Source organism: Netta rufina (assembly GCF_964035555.1).
Source record: "Netta rufina genome assembly, chromosome: 13".
Lineage (NCBI taxonomy): Eukaryota > Metazoa > Chordata > Aves > Anseriformes > Anatidae > Netta > Netta rufina.
In genome coordinates this window covers 9722583-9736679 of record NC_140136.1, presented here as the reverse complement: position 1 = coordinate 9736679, position 14097 = coordinate 9722583, and the positions used below count along the sequence as shown (strand labels likewise).

General features: G+C 42.1%; 1 protein-coding gene across 1 annotated transcript; it reads left to right on the top strand.

The window, feature by feature from the left end:
• Positions 1 to 10076: 10076 nt before the first annotated feature.
• On the top strand, positions 10077 to 13721 carry RRAD (RRAD, Ras related glycolysis inhibitor and calcium channel regulator). Its single transcript, XM_084294931.1, has 4 exons — positions 10077 to 10564; positions 10676 to 10749; positions 11270 to 11474; positions 12815 to 13721. The coding sequence occupies exons 1-4, from the start codon at positions 10210 to 10212 to the stop codon at positions 13090 to 13092; spliced, it is 912 nt and encodes a 303-aa protein (XP_084151057.1). The 5' UTR covers positions 10077 to 10209; the 3' UTR covers positions 13093 to 13721.
• Positions 13722 to 14097: the final 376 nt, after the last annotated feature.

Below are 14097 nucleotides of genomic sequence, written 5' to 3'. Positions count from 1 at the left end.
GATTTGACAGCTCTGCAAGTAAAATTACAGTACAGACAAATTGTCAAATTAGTGTGATGCAGAAATTGGAAACGGGATAGCTGAAAGTGATGTCCACTTGCCACATCAGATGTGATCGTGGACTGCGATGATGCTCAGGTTAGCCTTACCCCAGTAGATGGTGCTACGATTTCACATCGGTCAGTGGCTGTCCTGAGACCCTACAAGCACAAACCCCACTGAGAAATAGAGGTAAATGTCTTTATCCAGAACCCGAGTTCCTGCTGCCACAACACAGCAGAAACTGTCTTGGCACCTCCTAAGTTCTCTGTGAGCCAGACTGTACCTGTCAGATGGGGAGCTACTCAGCCCGCTTCTCTGCCTGGGGTACAAAGGCATCCAGTGCCTGTGCTGTATCCGTTAGTCCAGATCCATTTTTTGGTTTTCACTCAGCTGAATCTGTTCAGATTCCTAAAATCAGTGTGCATCACTCACAAGCACTCTGTCACTACATACAGTGATGGACTGTACATATAACAGGATGCCTTTTCCATGCACAAAATCTCTTTTTCAATGCTGACACAATTTCCACTGAACAGAGATACAATTTATTTCAGCTGATTTGGTAATTATCGAAGCATTCCATTTTAATTTGGATGATGGTTAATGAAATCTGCCATAAAATCATTTGTGGTTTTCAGCTTTTGTAAATCAAATTACAAATATGTAATAAATACAGAGAAATAAACAAGTACATTATATGATGCCTTGTTATTTTCTTTCAGCGCTCATCAAGGGAAGCCTATATATCGATATGTCTTGATGATGACAGGATAACAGACTCATTTCTCCAATGAACAGCTTTCTTCTTATAAGGCAAAAAGCACTGCATCTGTATGAGATCATCTAGAAAAGCCCTCCTTCCTGAAAAAATACTATATTCTTTTTTTGTTGCCTAGCTACGTGCTGCTGTTACCTTAGAAGGCTGTAGATTCATCTGAATGATTCTGGTGGTGCTGATGTGCTCGAGCAGAGGAGTAATGCAAATATATGGCCCTTTCTTGGGTAAAGATTATGAAAGGATTATGCAGAGGGCAGGGTGAGTGTGAAAAGAAAGAGCCTTTGAAGAAATGCAATTTACTGTATTCATCATATTCTTTTTGACATTAACTGCTGAATAAAGAGCATTTCTTCTTCACAGCCCTGGGTGCATGAGCAGGCAGTGAAATCACAGACCTGATGCTTTTGACGTAAGACTCTGATGACAAGGAAGTGTTTGCCTGGTTAATGTTAATTACTGCTGTGAGTAAGTGTAGAGAAGGGGAAAGACTGTCAAGGCCTGATTCTGATCTCATTTCCAAAACTGTAAACTAGGAAAAATGCCATGAAAGGCAAAGAAATTGCTGAATTTCATGACCACCAGAGAATGTGATGATTACCGAGTCCTTCTTTGAATATAGGTAGCTTTGATGATTTGGAAAATTAAGAACGACAATTTTAAATGCCTAAGGCCCAAAGATTTACATTGTAATATGCCTGTCAAAGAAATCCCTGACAGGGAGCTCTGCCCCCAAGCATGAGACATGAAGAGATTGAGAGCATGAGCAATAATTCCCTGGCAATTCCCCCATGTGATCAGCAGCTCAGCATACCGCTGCCTCTCCAAAGATTTGAGGACATGGTATTCACTAGATGTGGTACTGAAGTATTGATTCTGTGAGTAATAAGATGAATGGGAAAAAAATAATAATCTTATCTGCTTCACTGCAACTGGTTTGGTTGTAGAATATTCTTGATGGAAGAACATCATTTGGGATGTGTCATTTCCTTTATAAAATAATGTTTTTCATGTCTGTAGTGTCCTATAACCCTCTTTATATAGGGTACACATTTTGTATCATTCTGTTATCTCAGTTTACATTTGCACTTGTTGTTTGTAGTTTATCATGAGCCTGGATCTTGATCATCTTACACTTTTTGGAGAGAAACTGGTAGATAATGAATTATATCATTATTGCTACATTTTTTTTTCGAGAATGAAATCAGAAAGAATTTTGATAAGTTCAAGTGAAAAGTCCATACAATTCCAGTATATCTCTACAATAACAATTTTGGAGGTCTTCATCAGAATATCATAAATAGCAGCAGAGACAAAGCAGGAAATGAGACATTTTCAAAAAGCAGAGATGCCTATTACTGTTGTTACGCAAATGTGGAATTTGCCAAACTCAGCACATTCCAACCAGGCAAATTCTGAGTTTCTTCTGGAACAGTTGCTAACATCTCTCACACCCAAATGCCTACATATCTTACATGAATGATTCCATGACATCACTCACCACAGGAGAAGACAACCATAAATTCAGCACTGGGTTATAAAGAAGTGTAAAGCCTTTCTAATTCAAATCTGTAAGTCTTCCCTGTGAGTGTCAGTTTTTGTCTTGGCTTCAAGCTTTTTTATTTCTTGAAATGAAAGGGAAATGGAGTTTTCCCTACATGGGAAACAAGATCAGACTTCATCACCTAAAGCAAAAGGACAGCTATGTTTCAATTCTGGTCACCACCACTCACTACCTGGAGCCTTATATAAGATGCAGCTATTCTAAGCATTGTAAATGCACATTTGGACACAAAACTAAAGTTCTCTGTGTAAGAAAAGACAGCTTTAAAAATCCCTGTCCTTTTCCCTTATCTAATATACAGAAGAGGGCAGCACAGTTAAAGTTTTATACTCTATATTGTCATTAACATTATAAATTGTGCTTCTGCCTTACCTCTGCCTTTCCTCAGTGACAGATCTATGTGCCTCTTAGCGCTGCAAGCATGTTGTTTATTTCCTCAGAGGTCAACAGGCCTGCTCCTAGTTTTGGGTTTCCATTGCAAGGAGACTTTTCCTTTTTCACTTGTCATATTCATGGAAGCATCTGTAACACAATGATTTAACTGTGATTATTTATTACTTAGATATAATCCAGATTTTCGGTTCCCTTATTTCCAAATCTTCTTTCCTTTGGTATCTCTGTAATGTGTTGAAACATAACCAATGCCTCATCACCGACACAATCTGCTGTGCTCCTGGCACCCTCACTGTAATCTCTTGCTGCAGAGAAGTTTTCCCTTACAGCTATGTTTTTCCTTCTGCAACTTTCTGCAATGTTTCTGCATTACTAAGTGGAAGATGCCTGCTAACAGGCAACTCCGGAAGACCATGCTCTGCCGGCATATGGAAGAAATGGGCTCTGCAGTTTGCTAAGAGTAGCTTTAGTCTGTTTTCTAACCAGTTTCCTGGCTATTAAATATTAGTTCCTCAATAAAAGAGAATTGCAGTAGGCCCATGAAAATGTTACTCACTGCTCAGTTGACAAAGAGTAAGTGGTTGATAGAGTTCTCAGGACTAAAAAACAAAGCAGGAAGCATCTCTCCCCACTACAAAAGTCCATGCTCATCTGCAATTTGAATAACCTGTGATTCTTGTCCCATGACTTCTAAAAATGTATTAGAAATAGAAAATATACAGAGAAGACAAAGTAGGGATTGTTTTTATGCAATGAGTGACTGAATACACCAGGTTCTTGCGCTGAGATAAAATTTCTGAAGGAAGCTATAAAATCATTACATTATGAAGATGAGGAAAAACTTATTTTCTACCTCACTATAGAGTAACAGAGGGTGTTGCAGAGTATCAAAAACCTACATGAATTAAAAGGCAATTAGAAAAGTATGTAGAAAAAATACATCAAGGGCCTCTGAACAAAAGGAATAGTTTTAGCCTGGCAGGAGTACAGGGGCAGTTTTAGCTGTGTTTATCATGTTCTTATTGTCTATTCTTCTTTAGATATCCGCTACTGACAGCTGCTGGAAACTGAATGTAAATTGAGTCTGACCCAGTACAACTCCCTTAATTTGTTATTGTAAATAGATTCATTCCTCTTGCCAAGAGCTACTGCTGGTAAACAATAAATCTTACATTGCAATTTGCTTCCTTACCACTATGTACTTCTTAGCAGGACAGCCAAACAGCCATTTACGTTGCCCACTCTTTAAACCAACTGTCTGTTGCAAGGTGTAAATTCAGAAGCTTTTTCATGGTATCAGACTTCTAGACATGTCTTGTAAGGGGCCTCTGAAATCCACACTAAGGAGTACACATCCCACAGGAATTGTAACAGGATATTTAGCATTCCACTCATGGATGGACGATGTGTGTCACACACACACATTGACCATGACAAATTTAATACTGTAAAAAAGAGGAATTGGGGGTGATAAAATAAAATAATTATGGAAATATCTTAGGTCATGTTCTGATTTTACTCCAAACTTGAAATTCAATAGGAGCAAACAGCTGATCAGACATACTACGTGCTATTGAGTGTGTTTACTAGTGACTGGGGAAACTAAGGTGGCATCTGAATTCTGACTGTAGTATGGTAGAGCACAAGTGGTTATGGTATTGGTAAGAAATAAAACCGAATCCAAGAAACTAAAAATCAGTGCAAATTTGAAGTTAAGATTCAGACAGAATGATATTCCCCAGTACATAGTAACATGATAGTTAACTAATAGCGTGGTGCGCTCTGTCAAAAAGAAGCTGTGGAACTGCACAGGCAAAAATGAAATTAGATATGCCACTTGTGCAACTTCTTCTTTTTCAGAGGACTGATTCACTTGGCCCAGCTGGCCATGAGGTTTATCAAGTACTGGAAGCTTTTGAGATTACTCAAAGCAGTGAGAAATTCAGAGTAGCAGGAAGATGAAGCACATTTCCAATTATTCTTACTCCAAGTTATTTTTTGCAATCTTTTACAAGAGTTTCAGAAAGAGGCACTTGCTTTATGTTGCAAGCAACATATTTACAATTTGCCTATTCTATGCTATACCTGAAAAATGCAAATGGAACCACATTATTTTTCAGTGCCTATCAGTGAGCTTCAGAATTTCTGGTCTGGAGCTGAGAGAAAACAGTAACTGTGAAAGGAACCAACTTCTGATTAATTTTGTAGATATAATAACTGTTTAATTAGGTTTCTGTTTCCATTTCCCCCTTGACACTATAAGTGAGCTTTCTACACTATGTCAATTTCTATTGACTCCAGAGCTCATATTTCTCACATCTCATTGTTGCAGCCCCAATTCACGGCTATCACTACTCAGTCAAAAATATCAGCTGTGTTAATTGCAAGAGTAATTATGAGAACAAGCATGGCTCCTTGGCCAAAGCAGTGTGCTGCCCTTCCTTGGGAACATCCAAATGCATGTTCAGCATAGATGTGACATTCATCGGGATTTCAGACAGACGAACTAATGCTTCACCACTGCTGGTCATTTGTACAGGTCAAACTGTGGCCTACTTTTATACCACTATATAATAACTGTAAGATAATGTGATATGCCATATGCTACACATGAAAAGGTCTAATACATATGAGCATACAGCCCCATAGCTGAACTGGTTAGTCTGTACATGTTCAGCGCACACAAGTATATGTAAAATCACAGGACTGTGGAGAGGAGGGCTTGAGACCATATTTTCACTATACTAAAAAATGTAGGGTAAGGAAAAAGTCTTTTGTTCATTTTTCCTGCAACTGTTTCTATCTTGCTTGAATTAAAAACAAACAAACAAACACAACAAACAAACAAAAAACACATTTCCTACTGCTGCTTCTGTCTCTTCTCCCACTGGCTTTAGTCTGTCAGTTCTGTAATTAAAATAGTAATAAATAACACTGCTATTTCTTTTTTAGTCCAGGTATTTGGGAGGTAGCCAGACTCAGGCTTCTGCAGGAGTAATGCTTCATGTAACTTGGCAAGAACAGACCTTTGTGGATTCTCTACAGTTTTTGTAGAAATAACTGCACCCACATAATGGCTGATTAATTAGACTTGAGGCAGTGCAGATGAGCTGAAAAGTAAGAAGAGGAGAAATGCATGACTTCCAATGTAGAGCCAAGCTGAGAACAATATTTTCTTCCAAACCTCACGCTGCTAATCTAGTCTTTGGGCTGTTCATAATATTTCTATTATTCCTAACCAAAAGTGAAACAATTCCAATGCATGACAGTAACTACAACAAAAACTGGAATTCAGTGGTAACACTCATTAGAGGTAAAAAGTATAAATGCTATTTAAAATATGATGTCTGACTTTGAACAAACACTGATGAGACAGAATCACATACAGTTAATTCCAACCCCAAATTCTGCTTTTCCATCTGAACAGTCAAAGGGGAGGGGAGCTGGGTGTTAGGTTATACGTGCTTAGGCATTTAGACCATGAAATGCACTCTGCATCTAATATAGCAAAAAGAAACTCCAAGCACAAGCTTTATTACCACAGTAATAAATAACTGGAACAACAGGATCAGACTGTATGTTTTACATTTTCCATACGATGAAAAGTACTGAGGCCAATAGAGTGCATTAAAAGTGAACATTGCCACTTCTCAAAAGCTAGAGAAAAAGTGAATGGGATAAAAAGGGAAAAAAGAAGAAGAATGAGATAACAAAAGAAAAAAAGAAGCAGGACATGCTACAACAGCAAAATACAAAGAAAAGGTACTTTAAGTGAAAGGCAATTGAAATAAGGAAAATGAAAACCATACAAGGATGAGATGAAACCAAAAGAAACAACATGATATCCATTTTTAGAGCTTTGTGCTCAGGTCCCCATAATATAGGACATCAATGTTCCTTTCCTTGTGAGTGCCAGATTAAATTCTTCCGTGAAAACTGCAGGACACACACCACAGATGCTGGGTAGCCAAGTAAAAGTGAAGCTTTAGGATTGATTCATAAATGGGGGGTTCCAGTGGTTCCTCCAGGATCCCAGAACACCCTGACAATTAGGATGTAGTTGACCTGGGTACCTGGGACCAAGTGTTTCTGGCCTCAGCAAGATTTGCATGAGGCAAATTCTTTCATTAAGCCTTATTCCTTCCCATCACAAGGATCTGGACAGACAGCGGCCCCTGACTGCAGCTCTGCTGCTGGTTATATGACATAGCTGCTGCAGGGAACAGTCACCTGAACTGCTCAGGAACCACCTGGAACTCAAGAACCGCAGATGGTACTACTGCTGCACTGATAACCCCAATTCATTGCACTTCCAATCAATCATGCTGGCTAGAGTGGACTTTTACCTTCAGCATTGATAGACTCCAGGTCTGGCTGTACATAAAATGGAAAGAAATTATAAAATTTCCTGTTTCCATTTCAATACATAAGGAACAGTAAATTAGGCTTACTAAAAATATCAAGTACTATATGCGCCAGAAACACTCATTTAATTAAAACGGATCTTAGACCCGTAGCAGCTAGAATGATGCAAAATAAAAGTAGAAAAATAAGACATTAAAATTTCTTTTACATTAAAATAAATCACAGTTACTATATGTTAGAAGCAGAATCAAGTAGAAGTGGAAATAGAGGGCAGCTGAAATAGAACAGGATCTGAAAACCCTTCAGAGAAACTAAGATCAGCATTTCAGGCCTGTGTGGTCTCATGCATCCCACTGAAATCATTATGTGCCACAGTAATGTATACATGAATATATGGTAATAATAACAAACAGAATTACATGGTATGTGAAGAAGCATGTTATATGTCTCAAGTGATTAACCTGAACTATCTGTTAATTCTTCCCAACTTCACAAAATAGCTGGATCTATGAAGATCAAGGGAGATAAACCAGCTACGTGACCCCTGTGATCTCCCCCCTCTCTGGTTCCAGGCACAGATCCCGCGGCAGATGAGAACAGACCTCACTGCCTTGGCACAGCGCTTCTCCGAACAACTCGTGGCCCTCCCTCTAGGAACAAGCGAAGCCCCAGGGACCTAATCCAAGGCCATCTCACTTTCCGCTAAAGGACAACTTGCAGAGAACCCAGTGCCAGATCCCGAGTAGTATCCTGTAACCCTGCTGCTATTCTGTAAGCAATAATTCATTAGTTGTACCTGGGTGCTGGCACAAAAAAAGTGTTTGCCACACAGTCGTGTATGATTTCTATTATTTTATTATTATTATTATTATTACTTTCAGCCTCTTCTCCTACTGAAAAGCTGTTCTCTTCAAGTTTGTGTTTAGCATTTTTATATATGCCTTTCTTGTTATTTTTTTTGGCTTATGGGGGCTCTATCTTGCATTTACATCATTAAAATATTCACAGTGTTCATCAGCAAAAGACCTGGAATAAAAAAATGGCATTTTTAAAGTCCTGTCACTGAAAATCCCATTTTTAGTTTGGTTTCAACCAGTAATGCTACATGTGGCATAAAAGCAGCACAGTATATTTAGTTCTGATGCCTCCCAGATTTCCCTTCTTCCACACAGTAAAGAATTAAAAATACCTCCACTTTATATTTCATCTTCTAAAATTTGACCGTGACACACAGTAAAGTCAGCAGGAAAGACAAGTCCAAAAAACTCCTAAAATCAAACAGAGTATTTTTGGGTGAGGATTTTAGGCAGAGACATTCAAATTCATAAAGTTAACTGAAGAAAAAACAATTCTGAAAGTATATTTACCCACTTGACTGTATATAAATACAGATTAATCAAGATGGTTTGGTAGATTCCAGTTTATCCAAGTTAAGTAACCCTGGTGCATTTCAAATGCTAACCATAACTTGTTTAAATATGATTTAAAATGTTGACCAAAGCTCTATAATTCTATTCATTTAACTGCAGCACTCAGTTCTCTTAACCACCAAGCTCTGGCTATCTAAACTGACATGGCTATTTTGGTTCCTGCTTTGTGAGACAGGCGGAGAGAACTCGCTGTAAGCAGTTGGTGATCTTTAACTGCCACACTGACACTTCAACCTGCAGTTATCAGGGCAGAGGGGCCAAACCTACCCCAGAACGTGAACTGCAGCATTAACTTCTGAAAATAAAATATTCACTGGAATTCATAAGGAAAAAAAATCCATTCCCTGTGGTCAGCCCCTTTACAGTATTTTCCATGTTTGTTGCAGTCAATTAGCCTCAGAAATTCAACATGTTATAAGAAAAAGATGCTTATGAGCCAGTGTGCTGTATTTTGTTGGCTGCGCAACTGCACAGCCCAGCCCCACAGATTCCTTTCTTTCCTTTAACTTATTCCCTATGTCTGCATCTTAATCTCCATCAACTCCCTATTTCTTGCCTTCTTTAGCCTTGTTGCAGCAGCTGATTTACAAACCCTTTAACTCATTAATTTGATGGCAGTGGTCCCTACACAAGGTCACGGGGATTTCCCCGCAGTGACCAGGCTGTAATCTTTTGGGAGCAGCAGCCAGGGTTATTTTGGCTGTGAAATGTCTAACATGTTTGGGTTGCTAGGTAAATAATAACCGGTATGTGTGATGCCGGGGTGAGCCATTCGGGACACAAGTATAGTTATCTGGTTAGTCGTTTCTTCACTTGATCACACGGTAATGACTGTGCCACTTAAGAGATAAAACTTTCACTGTCTCACTTCGCTGCTCAGGTGAAATGAAGGGAAGAATTTGACCTTTATGTTTTGTGTTGCCCTCTGAAACCGTTAGCCCCGCATGCAGCAAGACTGCACCTAGAAGGGGCGCTCTCACCCCCTGCTCCTGAGCGTTAAGGAACGGCAGCACGGTGCCGAGCACGCTGCCAATGTGCAGCTGTTTCCCAAGGCTGCTGTAGGCAGCAAAGCCGCTCCCGGGCAACGCCACGGAGCGTGAGGAGCTGAGGAAAGCCGCCTGGCAGGGCTCACGGCCAGCCCCGTTTGCAATTTCATAGGATCACAGCCTGATTACGGCTGGAAAAGACCTCCGTGATCATCCGCCCCCCCCCCAGCATCACCCACTGAACCCACTCCACACGGTGCAGCCTCAGAAATGGGGAGTCGGGGGGTGAGGGTGAGGAGGAGGGGGACACGACACCCGGGGCACACCCGCCCCCCCTCACAGCGCGGCATCTCCCACCCCCAGCCGCCTCCGCACGGCTCCGGCTCCCCGGGGCTCGGTGCCGAGCCGTGCCGAGCCGAGCGGCGCGGAGCTGCCGTGGGCGGGGAGGCAGCCCCCGGGCGCGCTGAGAGCCGCGCGTCACGGCGGGGCCGGGCCGGGCCGGGCCATAAATAGCGGCGAGGCGGCGGCAGCGCCGGCAGCGAGCTGTGGCAGCGGGGAAGCCCGGCTCTCCTCTCTTCTCTCCTCTCCTCTCTCTCCCTCCGGAGCACGTCGAGGGACGAGCGGGGCGGCTCCTCTCAGCAGCCCGGCGTCCCCATGACCCTGAACCGCGGCGCCAAGCTCCGCTCGCTGGAGAAGCGGCGCGGCAGCATGCCCTTCGCGGCGCACCAGCACCTGCACCGGCGCAGCATGCCGGTGGACGAGCGGGACCTGCGGGCCGCCCTGCCGCACGACGAGCTGTCCGGCCTGGTGCGCTGCACCTCCTACAGCCCCGGCGAGGCGCACCGGGAGAGCTGGGCCTCCGACTCCTCCGACTCCGTCATCTCGTCGGGCAGCGACTCGGACGGGCGGCTCTACAAGGTGATCCTGCTGGGCGAGCACGGCGTCGGCAAGACCAGCCTGGCCCGCATCTTCGGCGGCGTCGAGGACTGCGCGGAGGCGGAGGAGGCCGGTGAGGGCGCGGGGCCCCCCCGGGGCCGGGGCCGGGGGCGCGGGGTGCCCGGGGGGCGGCCGCTCGCCGCGGTGCCGCCCGTTTCCCCAACGCTGTGTTTTCCCCCTCCAGGCAACACGTACGACAGATCGATCGTGGTCGACGGGGAAGAGGCGTCTCTGGTCGTGTTCGATATCTGGGAGCAGGTACGGAGCGCCTGAACGTGCCTTTCTTTTCCTTGCGGGCTGCGCGGGGCTTCGCTGCACAGCGGCAGCGTCCAGGTGTCCGGCTGCCTGTGGGCACCGTGACGCTCCTACAAGGCGGCGGTACAGAATCAGTGCGTGCCGCTTTCTTCTCTCTCGCAATCCATTTGTTGTAGCTAGACAGGCAATTAAAAAACCTGCACAGGCTCAGACAGCGAATCCCTTAATGCTTGCAGTAAGCAGCAGCTTACATTAGCAGCCCAGGAAATTCGTGCAAAACGAGAGATTAACAATCTGAGCAGTGCAGACCCCATATAATTTCTGGAAACACGATGATTTTGTTCTGTAGTATATTTCAAATGAGAAAATCTTAAGAAACTTTCCGGGAGATTGCTTACTTTGGCTGCCTCTTTATTATAAAGCTACGAAGAATATCTTTAAGATGTTTACAGTACCTAAATAATTAGTTAGTGTTGAATAGCTTTTTCAATGCAATAAATCTGTTTCTCACCCTTTCATTTAGGATGACAGCCAATGGCTTCAGAACCACTGTATGAAAATGGGCGATGCCTATATTATCGTATACTCAGTGACTGACAAAGTTAGTTTTGAAAAGGCCTCTGAACTAAGGATCCAGCTAAGAAGAGCAAGGCAAACGGAAGACATTCCTATTATTCTCGTGGGCAATAAGAGCGACCTGGTCAGGTCCCGGGAAGTCTCAGTTGATGGTAAGTTACTCTTCATTTATACAGTACTGTCTAAATTAGTAGCAGAGGATCATGATCAATAGGATTGGTCCAGGTTTGATGGAGAAAAACATGATTGGAGGCACCCCAAAGAAATCAAGCCAGCTGGTTCACACTGAGGGGGGGCTCTGTACCACAAACAGCAGTGGAGATGGCAGTGGGGGAAGATGTGTGATTGTGCATAGCGCTATGTGCTGAACTGCACTGCAAGAGACAATGCTTCAGCTTTAGCACACTGCTGTGTGTAGGGTTTAGCTGGATGTTAAGCACACAGCAGCACTTGCTAGTCTCAAGGTTTGATAGCCTGAGCTATGTTTTTTTTAAGGGACAGGAGTGTCACATCACAACCCAGGCAGTCTATGAAAATGGTGATCCCACAGCAACTGTACTTTTTTTTTTTCTTTTTTTTTCTGGAAGAGATTTCATCACATTTGTGGTGAGCTGGAAGGACCAGGCTCACACAGTCTCCTTGTATGTGTTCCACACCTGAGGCCAGTGAGAACTTTCTCAGTTAGTGCCAGGGTGCATTTCTACAACTAGAGTACAGATAATGATGAACCTTTTATTGCTGTCTGGTTATGGCATGATTCCTGCGTTAAATGCTTGTACAGGGAATTGACTGGAGTTGATCAGGAGATCCACGTTCTTTTCAGGCTTGTGGCAGTGCATGGTTTACCCATCCTAGAGGTGTCATTATTTTGCTCAGGTTTAAACCTTTGCCATTATTCAGCACAAGGCAAACATGGAAACTTGCACTGCAGCAATGTTCCAGAGTTGCATGCTTACCTCTGGAACACTGCAAACAGAGCATCATCTATTCTGAAGGCAGTCCCAATCAAATCCACTGGTCTACAGCTTCATGACCTCCAATGTAATCTGTTTAATGACCTTTTGGACTGCCAGCTTCAACTGTAGCTACTATGGAAAACTCACTTCCTATAGCAAGGCTGAGGTGCACAATTGCTCAACAACTTCCAGAAGAAATAGGAACTAGTTTCTGTACCTCACAATCTTTCCTATTAGACAGCAAGCACGCATCCGAGTACCTCTCTTTTATCAGCTTTAGATTTTAAATTATACTAGACTGGTCTGCCTGTAGGACTACTATTGTCTTATATTCAGTACTACTGGTCATGTGAGATTATTGACCACACTGCAGCAAAACAATGAGTGCAAATATTCATTCTTCCTACTATTTAACAAAGTTCTTTTGTGATGTTGAAGGCACTGTATTTAAGTCAAACTTTCTTTTGTTCTTGCCACAATATATTAAAGAGAAAATGTCAGTCTCCACTCATCTCTCTTTTTTTCTTTCCATCCAGAGGGACGGGCCTGTGCCGTTGTGTTTGACTGCAAGTTCATTGAGACCTCAGCTGCTCTTCATCATAACGTCAAGGATCTGTTTGAAGGTATTGTTCGGCAAATTAGACTTCGCAAAGACAGTAAAGAAGACAATGCTAGAAGAATGGCCAACACAAAAAGAAGAGAAAGCATAGGCAAAAAGGCCAAGCGATTCCTTGGGAGAATTGTGGCAAAGAACAATAAGAAGATGGCTTTTAAAGCAAAATCAAAGTCTTGCCATGACTTATCTGTGCTTTAGAAGCTTTCAGCAAGGCCAGATGTCACGCATGGGAGGCGAACAAGCATTTGACTGTTGAAGTATATGGATGATCCTCATGGTGATAAGAATGAGTTATCAGTGAGACTCTCATTAATGCCTTAAGGTGCACAAGCAAGTCCAGAACTTATATTACAATGTCTACTTCATTGATAAATGGCTCAAGTTTCAATGCGTACAAGTAAATGAACTAACTCTAAATAAGTGGCTTGACATGCCCACACTTTCATTATGTACATATATTATATATCCTCTTGTCCTGTGGATAACAGAGATGCAACGATAAGAAAAGATGATGATATGTATCACCATAGACTTGTCTCGTTTGCAGAGCAAAACTTAAATTTGTACGCAGGCTCGTACACTGTTTTTAGTATAAAGCAAGCAAAGATAAATCTTTTTAAACTTAAATATGGGGTGGGGGGAGTAGAACCACATTAGAATGGGAGTAAAACAAATTTATATATATAGTTAAATACAGAACAGATGTCATTTTATGAAGTTAATTTGCACTTCCATTAACTGTTATTCAATTAATTTGTTACTTGTTTACATGCAGATTTTATAATAAAGTATTATTTCCTGTTATAATAAACTGTGCTTTTCTCATAGTTTGGATAAAGACTGGGAGCAATATTTTTATATTGACCTTCTTTCAACTGTACAGAACCTTATATTCAGACTTCAACTGAGTTACATTTGACAGTTCCAGAATGAGATGAATTGGGCATACTCTGCGTCCAGTTCTTCAGTAGACAGTTTCTTTAAGTAAATCCTGCTTTCATGAGTACCTTACTACAACAGCTCACATCAGGAAGGAGTACCTTAATGTTATTGTTCATCTTCAACCCAGTTCTCTTATGAGCTCCAGCAGAAACAGACCTCTAGATGCCTATAGTTAGATGTGTTTCCACACTGATTAATTGAAACCTGTAGTGTTCAACTTTTTACATCTCTGTATGACAGCCACTGAACACGTTTTTTTGT